Source organism: Magallana gigas, chromosome 10 (genome assembly GCF_963853765.1).
Source record: "Magallana gigas chromosome 10, xbMagGiga1.1, whole genome shotgun sequence".
NCBI lineage: Eukaryota > Metazoa > Mollusca > Bivalvia > Ostreida > Ostreidae > Magallana > Magallana gigas.
In genome coordinates, this window is record NC_088862.1 from 6,186,593 (window position 1) to 6,202,744 (window position 16,152).

Genomic DNA, 16,152 nt, shown 5'->3' on the forward strand with positions numbered 1-16,152 from the left:
ACCAATACTACAGAGGAACACTGTCCTTCTTTATCATCAAAATGAGCACAATCAACTGCAAGCAGACATGGAATTCAATTTAGTTTATCTGCTCAGACTGCAAAACAGTGAAACAAATGGGAACCTGCATAGATTGCCCGAAACCCAGAGTCTTATAAATTATATAGTGCTACTAAACTTGGTGCCCAAGAAAGTACCTTGCTTACAATAATCATTGAACTTTATCAGTTTTCATGTTGATCTGAACTTCAGGAATTAGAACCTAATAATCCTGAGAAAGCACCCTCAATATGCGCCCCATTGTAGAAAGTTTATATGAGATCAAATTAAGCCTGTGCATCTCCAATTGAGACCCCCTACTACATGTACAGCTCTGGTGTATTTCCCCCAATATGCTATCACTGTTGGACACAAGACACAGATACAGAAGATGGACAGTACCCAATATGTCATGGTTGTGTTGTTTCACAACGACAGCTTTGTAAAAACGGAAGGATGTTCAAAGCTCCAGAGCAAAGAATCAGACAAAATGAAAACAAATAGTTCACTTATAACAAAAAATAAATGTTTTTTCATTTGATCTAAATATTAAATATCATTGTTGTACTTTGAAAGTTGGACTGTATTTTCAAACATACATTGGGGTGTTTTTATCTGTTAAAATATTTAATAGCTATTCTTCTTAAATAATAAAACAGCTGCTTGAATAAAGAAAATCTTGTTTTTTTAAAATTGTAGGTAGTTAATTTCTTTCCCAAATAAAAAGCCTCCCTCATCTGTTTTTTTTAACAATAAAAAAGAAAAAAAAAAGCCTCCCTCCCTCATCTAATAGACCAATCCACACTTTACAAAAGTTATGTCCCTTGGCCGCCATCTTTGGGGAAAAACCCATGTATTTCTCACAGTAGCCTTTGTAGTTTAGAGGGTTGTAACTTCGTCACTTGACATTAGAAATCCGTTTCCGCTGTGAATTTTATTGCCCCAAGTTGGGGCAACCCACACATCGAAGGAATAAATTAAAATCCAAGAGATTTCTTCACGGGACGCCCAAATATTTGGTTGCATAAAGAAGAGAAAAGTTGTTTTTTCCCTTTTGACCTTTGTGTTGACCCCGCAAAGGGGAACAACTTTTGCAAAGTGTGGATTGGACTATTTTGGAAAATTTGGCCTGAGAACCAGAGAATTAATTTTATGTGGCCTAATTGGCTAATATTTATTTTTTGTAAATAATGTAAAACATATTCATAAAAAAGGATTTGTTGTTTCACGGGGGTAACTGTTCTCTTTTGAGAAGTGAACAGGCATCCATGTAGATGTCAATCTAATTAAAATTAGAACTTCCATCCGCTCCCCGGTTTTCGATATGTCGCGTGGACGACATATCGAAAACCGGGGAGCGGATGGAAGTTCTAATTTTAATTAGATTGTGTAGATGTAAGCTATGTTTGTAACGTTTTTAAAATTAACGATATGAATTAAAATGAAAATTTACTTTAACATCTAACGTAAGCATGTGATTATTAAGATTTTATGCACATACCTACCGCTAAAAATATTTTCCTTACTCATAGGGACTGATTTCAGTAAAGAAATGTTTAAGGATATGTGAACCTGACAAAAACAAGTTCATTGCGCAACGCGAACTGTCGTCTGGCGACAAGCAATCGTATTTCACATCGACGGTTTATTTGCTTAATTTAAGGTTTAAAACAGTGATATAAAATGTGTAAGTTTATGAATTTGCATAAAATATAATTTATATCAACATTTACATCAAGAGGTTTTACTTTTTTAATCATTTACAAACTTAAAGTTTACGACATACTTGCGCCGATTTCCGGTAATTTCCCAAATCTCGATGTAAACAACAAGTCGGAATGACAAAAACTGATGGATATTATTAGTGTATGACAAATATTGCGAGCACAAACTGATGTCGGGTGTCATAAAAAGGGAATGGAAAAAAGGACGAGACCATACACCAGTTCCCTGTGATCTAAACCTGTCATTTGCAAGCAGTAAGCATGGTAGGTGTCTTATCATGACATGTGCTATATTTAGGTCTTTCCACCTTTCAGGTGAAAGACCTTTTGTTTTCTTTATGTTTTTTATTATTCTTATAATTTTTCTTTTCTATTTTCCTTGGGACAACTTTTTTATTTCAAGAGATATTGAAACAATTTTTTCTTTATGTTATTGGCCATTAAAAGTTATGGTACCAAATGACCCTTTGCTTGATCACTCCCAGAACTTACAAAGTTATTGCCCTTGTGTACGAAAAGCTTGTTTTCGCTACTCCTCTGAAACCATAAGAGATAGAGACTTGGAACTTTTACCAATGTCTTCAGTACACTTAGAGGGTTCTTCAATCTACTAATACCGAAAGGATCCGAGCCCCCCTTCTATCAGTTATTGCCCCTGAAAGTATTTGAATTTCCATAAAATCACTTCCAACTTTTTTATTATTTATCATAGAGACATCGGAACACTTGGGATGGAAGCGTCTACCTTGGCCGATCAAAATGACATAAAGGTCAAAGGTCAAGGTCATCTGCAAATCTCTTAATTAATGAGTTTTTATATCTCTTTTGTTTGGGATGGTAGAGAAAAACTTTTTCATGGATGTAGTAGGACATCTTAAGACATTTCAAAATATATCCTCTTGGCTCCTTCTTATAAATAGTTACAGAGTTATTGCCCCTTTTGTACGAAAAGCTTGTTATCGCTACTCCTCTGAAACCATGAGAGATAGAAACTTAAAACTTTTACCAATGTCTTCAGTACACTTAGAGGGTTCTTCAATCTATTCATACCAAGAGGATCTGAGCCCCCCCTTCTAGTAGTTATTGCCCCTGAAAGTATTTACATTTTTATAAAATCACTTCCAACTTTTTCATTACTTATTATAGGGACTTCGGACCACTTGGGATGGAAGCATCTACCTTGGCCGAACAAAATGACATAAAGGTCAAAGGTCAAGGTCATTTGGAAATCTCTTAATTAACGAGTTTTTGTGTCTATTTTGTTTAGGATGGTAGAGAAAAACTTTTTCATGGATGTAGTAGGACATCTTAAGGCATTTCAAAATATCACCCTTTGACCCTTACCATGTAACAATTATAGAGTTATTGCCCCTATTGTACAAAATGCTTGTTATCGCTACCCCTCATTAACCGTTAGAGGTAGAGACTTGAAACTTTTAATAATGTATTCAGTACACTTAGACGCTCGTTCAATCTATCATACCGAAAGTGTCCGAAGTCCCTTTTATAGCAGTTATTGCCCCTGAAAGTTTGAACAATCAATAAAAACACAAATAACTTTTGAATCAATAATCATAGATAGATCGGATCACTTGGTATTGAAGCGTCTACCTTGTCAGATCAAAATGACATAAAGGACAAAGGTCGAGGTCAAGCAATAAAAAATTGCAAACTTAATCGTTTGACACTTTTTATAAAGTAACGCAGAGAAATACTCTATTCTATCGAAGCAATCTTATGTCGAAAAAAAAAAACAAAGAGGTGGAAAGACCTCTAATTGTTCGAGAACAATTAGTCTACTAGTGTATTTATGTATTATGTTAACGTTACAGATTATTATGCTCGTATATTATCCACGTGAAAACAATATCGCCTAGCCTATATGCAGAATAGCTACACAATAATCCTAATTTGTTCAAACATAAAAATTATTCATGGTTAATTCAGTCAGTGTTTGTAATCAAAATAATCACAATTTTAGTTCGAATTTCTTAAATGAAATTAACCATCTGATGATAAATGGTAAGGTTGACCGCATAGAGGGCCCTGAGTTTACACTAGCATATGACAAGCTTATTTACCAACATTTACTCACAAAATATTTTTAGTCTAACACTTTCATGCACATTAGCTTGAACAGTATATTTGTAAGGAATAGATTATATGTTTGTATTGATGATTTTTTTAGCACATACTGGCGTGCGACCAGTTCTCGCCGAGTACCATTTCTCGCCAGTACATTGTGACGTAATTTTTCGTCTATAATTTTATGTGTTGATAAAATGACGTCACAATGTACTGGCGAGAAATGGTACTCGGCGAGAACTGGTCGCACGCCAGTATAGTTCATAACATGAAGAATTAATCTTTTATTCACTAATATGTAAACGGTGTGACCGTTGGACCGAGCGCAGATTTAACACAGTGCAGTTTGATTTTTGTAGAATAAAATTTATTTGAAACGCACACAGTAGGATCCGCCTGGTTGCCTACTCAAATCATTAGCCAAAGTTTTACTAAACGTCGCGTGCTCAGTCTTCACTGTGACGTCATATTTCAGACGTAAACGTTCAAGTTTTGTCTTCGGAAATAGCCGAAGAGAGTAACGTTATTCCGAACTATTTTTTATTTCTTCTTTCATTGTTTATCAATTTAATTCATATGACTGCCGCTGTAATAAAATTAAATACTTTATTCGGTATCTAAAAGATCAGTTCCTTGACCTTATCGTTTTTATTTTCCATCTGATAATTTGATAAGACATACATAGAACATGTCGTGTTTCTTGATTGAAGCACTATTGAAAATTATCTGGTTTCCTTTTTAATTTTGTTTAATTCGAATTACCCTCTATTGAAACACTGGAACTTATTTAATCGAGTTTAGGGGCAACAAACATCGATAAGTAGTGATCAATCAATGATCGAATTAACTTTTTAAAAACAAAATGGCTGCCAAGATGGCGGCGCCCAGGGTTGGAAGAAATTTTTTTTGGCCTTAGTACCCCTGATTCAACTTTCATTTTTCACTGATTTTCTTATATATACGTGTTACCATTAATCCTCGCTTCGCGAGGCGGGCTTCGCCCGCCTCTCGCTGCGCTCTGTATCAATAACTGATAATGTTGATTCTCTGTACTGTGAAAACATTTGAACAGCTGACTGATATTCACCTTTATTGAACTGTAAAAATCAAAGTACATGTACAGTTGAAAGAAAAATTAGTATATCATGGTTTATCGGTTGATAGAATTGCTCACATCATATTTAGATTTCATGTGCTGGGATCATTATTGTTACAAATTCTTATTTTTTTCCCATTATTTTCAAATCATTAAAACGCAAGATTTCTAAATACACACAGTTATATAAGATATGAAATTGTCAAGTTAAGTAACATTAATTTAAATTTTCAAGATTAGAATAAAATGTTGACAAGTTTCACATGATATCAAATTTTTATATAGAATAATCCATTTATATAAGGTTCTGTCTGTCTATGTTGCATACACTTTCATGATATGCCTATATGAATTTTATATATTTTTCTACATGTAGATTCTTAAAATCATCCTTTCATATAAGTCCTTCTTATATGTTATAAGTAATAGTACCAGTAATATCAGGGTTTTTTTTTTAATACAGACTTTTCAAACCTCCAAGAGATGAGAACATCACTGGTATGTGTTAACGAGGTCATTCCTAATACAAAACACAATGCGGAAAAATATAAGACTAATGTAAAGAACTGAAACCATGAGTGATGAAGAGAAGAGCTGATAATCAGATTATTGTCTCTGTTATGTTCATCCTGATAAAGCCTTTCCCGATTGATGCCCTGGATCATTTATTTGGTAATTTAAGGATGACAATATTTATTTCAACATTTATGATATAATATTAAGACAATTAATAAGCAGCACAACATATCCTGAAATATGAAACTGGACCAAACCAGTGATAATCTACCATTTATGATTTATTACATTTACTTGGATTTGAAAACCATTTCTGAAACTCCAAAAGTCATGAATAATTTGGACATATAATGCATACAATTAAGAATTAGTATTGTAAAAGAATATATATTATGATAATGCATATGCTATAAGAAATACAATTGATAGATATCAATTCAAAAGATGTTTATACTGACCAAGTGCAGTAATGAAGTTTGTAATGGCTATATACTGTTCATGTGGAGAAACTGGTTTTTGAAATATATGTCTTATGTTTATAATTATGTTTAATTTGATGATTGCATAGTATATCAAATCATCATTTCTGTCTATTAGTGTCTGTCTGTCCATCCATTTATCTGTATGAAGTCTGTTTTATTTTATAACCCTGATGAGGTTACTGATGTAGATCAAGTTGAGATCATCATTATGACACTTATATACAACAAGCCTCACAGAAAATATCAGTCCTCTTAAATTACAGAGTTTTTGAATGAGTTATGAATGTATGGTTGAGTAAAATTTTTATTTTAAATATTTTTTGAAATGATTTTTGTGAATAAGAATATTTTTTGTTATAACTTATCCTTATCTATATTTTTATAATTTTTGCATGGAAAAAAATATACATATCCTAGTTAGGCCACACCAATATAATTTCTTGCTTGTCGGACATTAAGTGGAAAAGGGTACAAGCGGGCTAGCGATAAAATAATAAGATTATTATTTTTTGTAGCCAAAATTTTGAGGCGGTCCATAATGATATGATTTGTAAAGTTTTATTTAAACACGAGCATGCAGGATCCGATAAAAAAGAAATTTAATTGGTGTGGCCTTCCACATTTTCTATATTTTAGTTCAAATTGAGGCTGAACCATTGTAATATATTACCCTGCATAATCATTCTGATAAAGTCTCAATCATACATTATAAATAGCATCAAGACCAATATGGGGACCAAGGAAGGGTTCAAAGTTCAAAGGAATTATAGGATTGCATACAATCATGTATATACATAAGGACAAATCATAAATCATTTCAGAATCTGCAGTGTTGTTTAGTCCAATCAGATAATATGATTTAAAGAATTATCATGATTAAGTATCAAATTTCATTTTATACCTGTAATCATTTGAAAGATTCTCCTATTTTCAGACACCCATTTTAATGCAATACCTTACAAATCAGACAAAACTTTTAAAGATTGATAGAGGAAATTCAAATTAATTACAATCAGTATATGATTTTTATGAAACCTGTGATTTATTTGGTTTGATTGTATTTTAAATCTTTCAACAAAGGCTTAATAAAGATTGTGTGTATTAAAGTTTTCATGCATGTTTTTCTTTTTTGTGTACAGAGACGAGTTTCTTGATTATATCAGATGCACAACTATGACACTCTGTTAATTAGCCTACCATTAAAATAAACTCTTTAGGAAGTGAAAAAATTGTTAAATTAAAGAATCATTTTCTCTTTATATGATTGGTTTTTAGAAATACTACCATTTATGGCAGTGTTGACTTTCATGAAGCGCGCAGAGTGATTTTTTGTAAAAGTCAGATCAGAGGAAATTCGGATTTTCAGCCTTTTTAATTCAATTAGTTGTAGTATTTACAACACAACTCCTTTAATTTTGTTCGACAAGAACTTATGCAGGTTCACAGTATAACTGGTTGAAAGAAATCGCCATTTAAAACTGAATTATACAACTTTTTTTAACAGCATGTAGGGTTTGTAGCATCTATTTCAATAGAGGTCAGAGGAAATTCAGACGTTATTATCTTTTTTTCTAATTCACGAACATGCCAATTATTGATTACTAATTTTTTGCTATTTATCATATCTTCAAAATTACATTAAAAAAATAAGAGTGTAATTATAGGAAATTGTATTTTTTGCAATTTTTCTAGCTCGGGTCACGTCAAAAAATGTCACTTTTTTAGTGGTCAGAGGAAATTCAAACTAAAATAGCGGATTAAATAAAAGGAATTCTTATAATCCATTTTCAGATAAATAGAGTATTTTATTAACCTTTTTAATATTTTGGTGAGAAAAGTTTTCTAGTTAATTGTAAATATGTCTTTTATGACATTTTAAATTTGCATTTAAGGTTTTTTGTCTCGTTCTAATTTTTTGAACATGGGTAAGTTTGAAGGTCGTTGCCATGGAAACGAACTCACGAACATATGCTTAAAATGTCTTTTTTGACAAAAACAAATGGATTAGAGTCTGTTTAAACAATTTTTTCAATTATTCAATTAGTTTCATGTCAGGTTCACATGTCCTTAAACCCCCCGTAAGCAAAACGTTCGTTTAAAAAATAACTACATGTAATTGACTCTAAATTTAATTCAATATAAATCAATTGGGAATTGATTATACTTTTTAGTAGATAACTTTGTTTTTGGATATCTGACAGAAATTCAGAAATATTTTTAATGTAAAATGTAGGAGGGAAACGTGCGTTGGTGTTCACAGTCCCTTTTATTGAAGTTGATGCATATTAAAACCAGCATCACGGAGTGGACTGAAATAAAATTGGAAGTTCATGGTCCATTGCATTTAGAGTCGAAGCTAAACACCGCCTGTAATTTCTCTTTCATCACCGCTATATCCCTACAACCCTTATATATATAAGCCGCAGACCTTTTTATGCTTGTATATTTAGAATATAACAAGGAGAATAGTAAGACGTTATATATGTTAAACTTCATCAGTAAATTTTAAATGATCAACGAAGACCAGGGTTGTGTTCAAGATCGTAGCTGCTAGGTAGGGCTACATGTACGTAGCTGAACGTTAAGCTAGCCTAGCCGCTACGTAGATATTCGTAGCCTAAATATTTTATGCTTTGCGTTTAATTCAAGATGGCCACCTTAGTTACCACTTTATAACAAACATGAAATCTATTTAGTTAGTGATATTTTGTTTATCCCTTAAATTATATTAAATTTTAATGTATATTTTCGCTTGAAATTAACAAATTTTGTCAATGTAATCAGTCTTTAGTTGAATATTTCCAACTTCAAATCTGAGACCTATAGCGGTCCGTTCAATAGACCTAGATATCTACGACCTAGCGGCGAGGCTTGAATGCAGCCCTGCATTTATGATGATTAGCAGTATAGGAGGCAGTAAAGCTTTTTATAGGAAACTTTATGCTTTGGTTTTTAAAACAGGAAAATGAAAATTAGAGTTTTTATCTATCCGTCACCAAAATAAATCGTATTAAATTAATATCGTCTAATAAGAATTAATTGATCTTGAGATGAAGCGCTTGCATGTATAGATCTGATGGGAAAAATTCCAAGGTTGCGAGTACAGTTAATGTACATTAATTCATTTATGATGTTTTTATACAATTATTATAACCGAGGTAAAGTCGGGGAACGAAGGGCAAAATTAATAGGGCTGAAGATGTATCGTAGAACAAGTATGCGTCGTACTTTGATTTATATGTTAATTTTTTCAAGATTTAAGGGAAAAATTTAAAAGAGTTACAAAAAATGGGGGGGGGGGGGTGTTAAAAATTCCGAATCATTTAAACTTTGTTTGAATTAAAGACACAATAAAGACAGCCCCCATCTCCCCGATTGTCACTTCTCTGAAACTGATTGTCACATGTTATCAATGTTACAATGTACACAGTGTTCACCTACTAATGTACACTTTAGATGTTTTCTCCCTTTATAAATGACTCTGAATGTTAATTTGTAAAAATAAAGACCTAAACCCTTTTTAAAAGGGGATAATTACAGGCAATGAAAATAGAAAGTGTCTTAAAACAGAGACATACGTTATTTAATTACGTCTCTGCTTAAAATCAACTACAACAGAAATGCCAATATATAAAAAGTGCCTGTTTGGGAGGGTAGCAGTTGAACTTGACACCCCAAGAAAACCAATTGTCAACCGACGTGAAGCGGAGGTTGACAATGGTTTTCGAGGGCAGTCAAATTCAACTTTTAACCTCCCAAACAGGCACTATGAATTTTTGTTATACTGAATGTCTTAATTTTAAAGAAGACATCATTGCTTTTATGTAGAAATGACGTGAATTCTACGGCGAACCATACGCGCATAATTTACGCGCATGTAACAATTCTTTGTGTTACCCGTTGCCAAGTGTGTTGCTAACGCTGAGGGTTATACAACGGATTATCAACTGCTTCTAAACCAATCAGATTTCATATTTTATATGAAAGTATAACAATTATGGTTCTTGAAGGGTGTCAAATTCAACTCCCTCCCAAACAGGCACTATATATTTCATTATCATGAATATATTAATTTTAGAGAAAATTTTACTGTTACTCGTTGCCAAGTGTGTTGCTAATGCTGATGATAACAGTATATAAATAGTGCCTGTTTGGGAGGGTAACAGTTGAAATTGACACCCCGAGAAAACCATTGTCAACCGACGCGAAGCGGAGGTTGACAATGGTTTTCGAGGGGTGTCAATTTCAACTGTTATCCTCCCAAACATGCACTATTTATTTTGTTATACTGAATGTCTTAATTTTTAAGAAAATTTACTGCTTTTATATAGGAATAACGTGAATTCTACAGCGAACCGTACGCGCATAATTTTCGCGCATGTAACAATTGTTAATGTCACCCGTTGCTAAGTGCGTTGCTAACGCTGAGGGTAATAGAAAGGAATATGAACTGCGTCTTAACCAATCAGATTTCAGTATTTAACATGAAAGTATAACAAAACTGATTATCAACTGCGTATAAACCAATCAGATTTCAGTTTTTGATATTGTTTTTATAAAAACCACGACCCCTAGGTTAACAGAGGAGGGATCCAAAGCTAAACATTGCAGTATATACTAAGTTAAAACTTTTAGTTGGTTAATCTTAGAACCTTATAATCTTTATTTAATAACATATCAAAGTATAAAAAGTATTAAAAGTATACGTACATTAGGTCACAGTAATCTACTTTTAACATTTTTAAATACAGTGTATTGTAATATTTGATACGTTGAGGCCTATAGGAAAATAAATGTAAGATCGCACCGTTAATTTAACTTGGAACTAAGGAGGTCAAATAATCTTTTTATGTTTTGGTTTTGTATTGTCAAATCATTGAATATATGAGATTTTTTTTCGTTTTTTTTTCGGTTTTGCAAGAAACTAGAGTTTCGTTTCATATTTTAAAATATTTCAAAAGAGATCATTATAAGAACTGTTGTTCAGGTGAGTGATTTGGCACATGGACCTCTTATATTATTATCAGCTTATTATAAGCAAAAATTAGTACATGCAATGCGTGTTTTTTTAATCAACGTATTTATATAATATACAACTTGATAGTATTTACATGTGGTTTTTCCAAGGTCCGGTGTTAATTCATCATTGACCAGATTTTGAAGATGGAAGTAGGACAATCAAAACAGATGGTTGGCCAAGGTAAAAAAAATTTTACGATTTGAACTTTCAAGAAAAGATGTAGAAAAAACAAACACATTTTTGCGCCAAAACTATTAGGATGTTTAGTTACTGGATAATTGTTTACCGCTATAAAAGTCACACGATTTCACATTTTTTTTTCTTGATGTGTGATTTTTTAATCAGCATACAGCCTCCTGTGGAAAGACGTGATTTTGAGTGACAATAAACCGGCTATAAACTATGACACATTTGAAAAAAAGTAAATCTAGTTTGTGGGTTTTTTTTCTTCAAAATTCTAATTCCCACCATGTTGACACGTTGCTGAGACCAACTGAGAAAATAAGTGAATAAGGGGGGAAATCGTCTATTTTTCACTGAAATAGGATGCTATTGATGATACACCTGTAAACTAAAAATGACACCTTTCTTCAGAGGTGATATGCATACATGTACGTATATTACATGTATTTTAATGCGATTTTGTGTTGCTTTAATACATGTACCGACAGAAATAACATTTTTGTCGACTGTATTAAATATAACAAACTGGAATAAAACAAACCTATTTTTGCTAATATGCATGTATCTACAAGGTCACTGAAAGTTCAGAAAAAAATTATATATACCAAATTCATTTTTGATTGTTTTTCTTGTCATGTGTATTATAGACCTTCAGCTCTGCAATCACCATAAATTGATTTCATAATATTTCGATGTAGGTGAATTCATACTGGTGGAACTACGAAAATAGCGATCGTATATTACAGGTGCCACTCTAGATCACCTCAATCAGGACAAAGAAATGCATATTACATACATATACTGTCCTTGTATAATATGTGAGTGGCGCGTGGCGATAAAAATAAATAGTGTATATATGGGTCTGCTTAATATTGATAATAAATACATTCTATCAGCAGACAGCAACAAATGTATAAACATCCATAACAACTCGGATATCTTTATTGACTGATAAACTAAGTAAACATTTTGAATATACATGTATGTATAATGAAATATACTATCACTCGAGTAGATATAGACGAAATGTTTTAGACTTTGAATGAATAGTTTTTTGACGAGTTGTAAAGTTTTTCTTTTTAAAATGGATAAGGTCTTAAGCTTTGTTTTCCTGTCTTTGATGGCGGGGTGTGTTTCGGGTTTAAATTCTGAGAGGTACATCCCTCAACACTGTAAGATGGTGAACCCCAACACGCCGTGTGTGTGTAAAGACGAGAATGGTAACTATGTGGACCTACGGCCTCTCGCATGGAAAAATAGGACCGCAAGGTAAATGAAAGAAATAAGTTGCCGAATCTCTCTCTCTCTGTCTGTGTCTGTCTGTCTCTGTGTGTGTGTGTGTGTGTGTGTCTCTCTCTCTCTCTCTCTCTCTCTCTCTCTCTCTCTCTCTCTCTCTCTCTCTCTCTCTCTCCAAACTCTGATCCTGTTGACAGATTCATGGACCATCCACCAGCAGACGACGATGGTCACGTGTATTCTTTTAATCCCTGTTACGGCTTCCTGGAGAAATCCCTTAATGATACGTCAGGATGCCTCAATGTCGCGGTAATTAGGTCATATAGATAGATTACCATGCTTACGTAAATATAAATATTTGTTCAAGAAGTTTCACTGAATTTTTTTTTTTATAGATTAAAGTTAACGTCTGTAACTGATTATCAATTAAAAGTTAACAAATCATTACATAGTTTGCCAAGCAATTCTTTTATGATAACTTATGAACAGAAATTGATTCTTAAATATTTTAACAGAGCTGTCGTGTTAACAAAGCAAGGACCGAGTTTGTCGACATTGGAATTCAACAAGGTGCAGTATTTGGCCATTTTGACAATGGCAACCTCTCGTTAACTTACATTTCCAAAGATAAGAAAAGGTTGGTAATTAGATCACTTAAGGTTTTATAATAATGATATTCTTAATTCGTATGTATTGTATTAAACACAAAAATTTCAAGAGACAAACTTGTTTCAGTAAGGAAGGTATAAAGTATTATAAACAGAAATTACACAGTGGATTAAATATGTACTGGTATTGTACGCATACCGATTCTAATCAATTGACCTGTAGTGCACACTTATGTTAAAAATTAATAATTACCATTAGTTTCTTTACAATTGATGGATTTTTTCCGTTTGTTTATCTGTTTCTTTGACAACAGGACCACAATTCTGTCTCTTTATTGCGATTTGAATCAAGAGAAGAGCACTTTGCGAGCAGTGGGGGACATGGGCAGATTTTATGTGAGAGAACACAGTCGCTTATGCCTCTGCAAACATGCAATGTGTATATGATGTACTAAGTAAAATTTAGTTGAAAAATGGTATCAAACAATTGTCCGCTGTTTTTTTCTGCATGTTAATAGCATTATTTCTAGAACCATTCCAATGCAAATGAAAATATTGTCCCAAATTAAACGCACTTAAAAATATTCAAAGTGCGTTGATTTGGTCTTTTATTCAACGCAGTTTAAAATAATCAAAAACGTTGATTTTTATTCAATTGCGCATGTGTCGTCACAGTGGTGATTTTCCCCTTGTAGTGGTTGCAGTTGCGTAGTAAACATTGCTGTCCAATGAACGAGTCATCTATTCGAGCTTATCTGGGAAATGACCTCACGCTGGGTGCAGACAAAGCGGGAAATATTACCGTGGTGCCCCAGCCACCGACCGTGCCGTCCCCAGGGGTCGTGACAATCACTCAAGGGCCCAGTCCCGACACCAGAGATCTACGGAAAATCACGCTCCTCTTGACAGGGATTTTGTATGTACATGTATATCGCATCAATTAAGTTAAACCAATAAAACCATAATTATAAACAATTAAATTGTCTAAACCCCAGTAGGAAGTGCCATGTATCAACGGCTTTTAGATTATATGTACACATATTATATATTTTAATTACATGTATGTTTACAATAGAACATTTCAGCTTAATTTGTTTTTACATACTAGACTGAATATTTAATGTAACACATGCATGAATCAGGATATTGACATTTCAAGAATAATTGTTCTTAATAATTTAAATCATGCTAAACAGATTTTTTTCAGGATCAGTATATAGTTCATTCTACTACAGTTATCGCCGAGATCAAAGAGATGCCGCGGACATTATTCTCCAATATACCACGAACGTCATCAGTAAATTATCAGATCAGATATACCTATTTGTCTCGCACTGATCATGAAAGTACAACTTCAAACCGTCAAAATTTTTAAAACCATGTCAATTTCACGTGTTAGTTCCAGTCAAAACGATGTGTATTGCCTCAACTGTTTATCTATGAGATCTATGCGGCTGTTCCTAGGACCTCCCCACCACATTTTCACTGCGTGTTTTACATAAAATATATAAAGTGTAGTAGTAATAATCTTATTAAATTGCCCTTAAAATATTAGGAACATGATTCAAAGATATTTTATAAATAAGTGAAGAGTATTAAAAATCCAAACAAAAATCTGTCGTCTGCATGTGATTCCTTTGATCGATACACATGTAAACATTACTAACAAAACCGTTGGGGTTACACGGAACAGCCGTCAAAATGACCTAGATCGTCTCTCTATAGGAAAAACGATCTGTAGAAATACTGGGCTGTTAGTAGAATAGAAATAAAGTTCTTGTTATCGTGAATGTTGCAGGATAACCTCCTCGGTCTCGAAATGTTGTTTGAAATATAAAAGCCTCGGCTAACGCCTCGGCTTTTATATTTCAAAACAACATTTCTCGACCTCGGAGGTTATTCTGCAACATTCACGAAAACTCGTACTTTATTTCTTAAATAAAAGCAATAACTGACGCCTGACCTTCTAACTTTATTGGATTTGATCACGTGATATCCAAATCAAGTTCGAAGGTGCCCTATTACTTCGATGATCTTTTTTTTGTAGAATCATGTGCTCTGTGATTCTGTTGGTACTAGTAGGAGGACTATTCTGGCAGTACCTTAGGAGAAAACCTTACTCACAGTACACTATGATTCCAGCGGAAGACATATTGGAAAACCAGAAATATCCGTACTAGATGGGTGTTCTAAAACTGATGTATCTGATAGAAGATTGTAAAATATAGACTACTTGTCTCGTGCGGATTAAATTGAGGATATTTTCCACTATTTGATAATAGGTCTACTACCTATGTTGGAATAATATTAATGATATTTTAACTTTTTTTTCTTCATAAAAACCATTTGTATATATAAGCTTTGATCGGAAATTGCATTATTGTAATACAGTTGTGTAGCTACCATTGTTACACTTCAACATTGCGAACTTTGTCTCCAGTAAACGCACTTTAGCAAGTTATCGCAACAACCATGTCGATCGTATTTCTCACAAGATTATTTTGTAACGAACAGTTGACTGTAAATGATTTTCTGTTTCAAATTTCACCTTTCGATATTTCTATATTTACGTTACATGTATATTTGATTGTTGTTTGGATGTGAGTAAACGATTCCACCTTATGTCTCTGTTACCACGAAAAAGGGACATCAAAAGCAACAGTTTATAGCACCTATTTACATATGTAAATTACTCTGTTCCATGCTTTTGTTTGTCGTAGGGCCATTACATACACCGCGGAGAAATAAATGGATATTTTTTTCAAAAGACATCAAATATTACGACATACATTTACAATAAAAGATATTCAATGTAATATTGATTCAGTTTGCCTTAAGTTGGAATAACACATCATCACAAAATGGCTGACATCTGATCGAAACCGTAACGACATTTCGTTTCATTAAAAGGATTTTATCGACAGCAACTTGTATCTTACTCCATAGCCAAGTGGATAAAGTGTTTGGTATGTGATCCGTACATTCTGAGTTCGAATCCCGCCGTGGATTTTGTTGTTGCTTATTGAATCGAACTATTTAAAATATTCATTTTTATCCCAAAACTGAAAATTTTCGTATATTTGATATATGTACGGTTTATTTATCATTATATCTTTTATAATCAAATACCTTACCGTTATTTTGAGTGACTTTTTCCAGGTGT

At 33.1% G+C, this 16,152-nt stretch overlaps 1 protein-coding gene across 1 annotated transcript; it reads left to right on the forward strand.

Moving 5' to 3' along the window:
* The first annotated feature begins 12,123 nt into the window (after nucleotides 1-12,123).
* LOC105319574 (uncharacterized) lies at nucleotides 12,124-15,611 on the forward strand. The gene is made up of 6 exons (XM_066074002.1): nucleotides 12,124-12,414; nucleotides 12,579-12,690; nucleotides 12,897-13,018; nucleotides 13,304-13,385; nucleotides 13,685-13,905; nucleotides 15,037-15,611. Exons 1-6 carry the CDS (start codon nucleotides 12,188-12,190, stop codon nucleotides 15,167-15,169), a joined length of 897 nt encoding a protein of 298 aa, XP_065930074.1. The 5' UTR covers nucleotides 12,124-12,187; the 3' UTR covers nucleotides 15,170-15,611.
* The last annotated feature ends 541 nt before the right edge of the window (nucleotides 15,612-16,152 follow it).

Bases quoted from the DNA above. Each gene is read 5' to 3' on its own strand.
- LOC105319574 (XM_066074002.1), top strand. From the start codon at position 12,188: ATGAATAGTTTTTTGACGAGTTGTAAAGTTTTTCTTTTTAAAATGGAT. The intron at 13,019-13,303 runs GTTGGTAATTAG...CTTTGACAACAG, and splicing joins ATTTCCAAAGATAAGAAAAG to GACCACAATTCTGTCTCTTT. The intron at 13,906-15,036 runs GTATGTACATGT...TTTTTTTTGTAG, and splicing joins CTCCTCTTGACAGGGATTTT to AATCATGTGCTCTGTGATTC.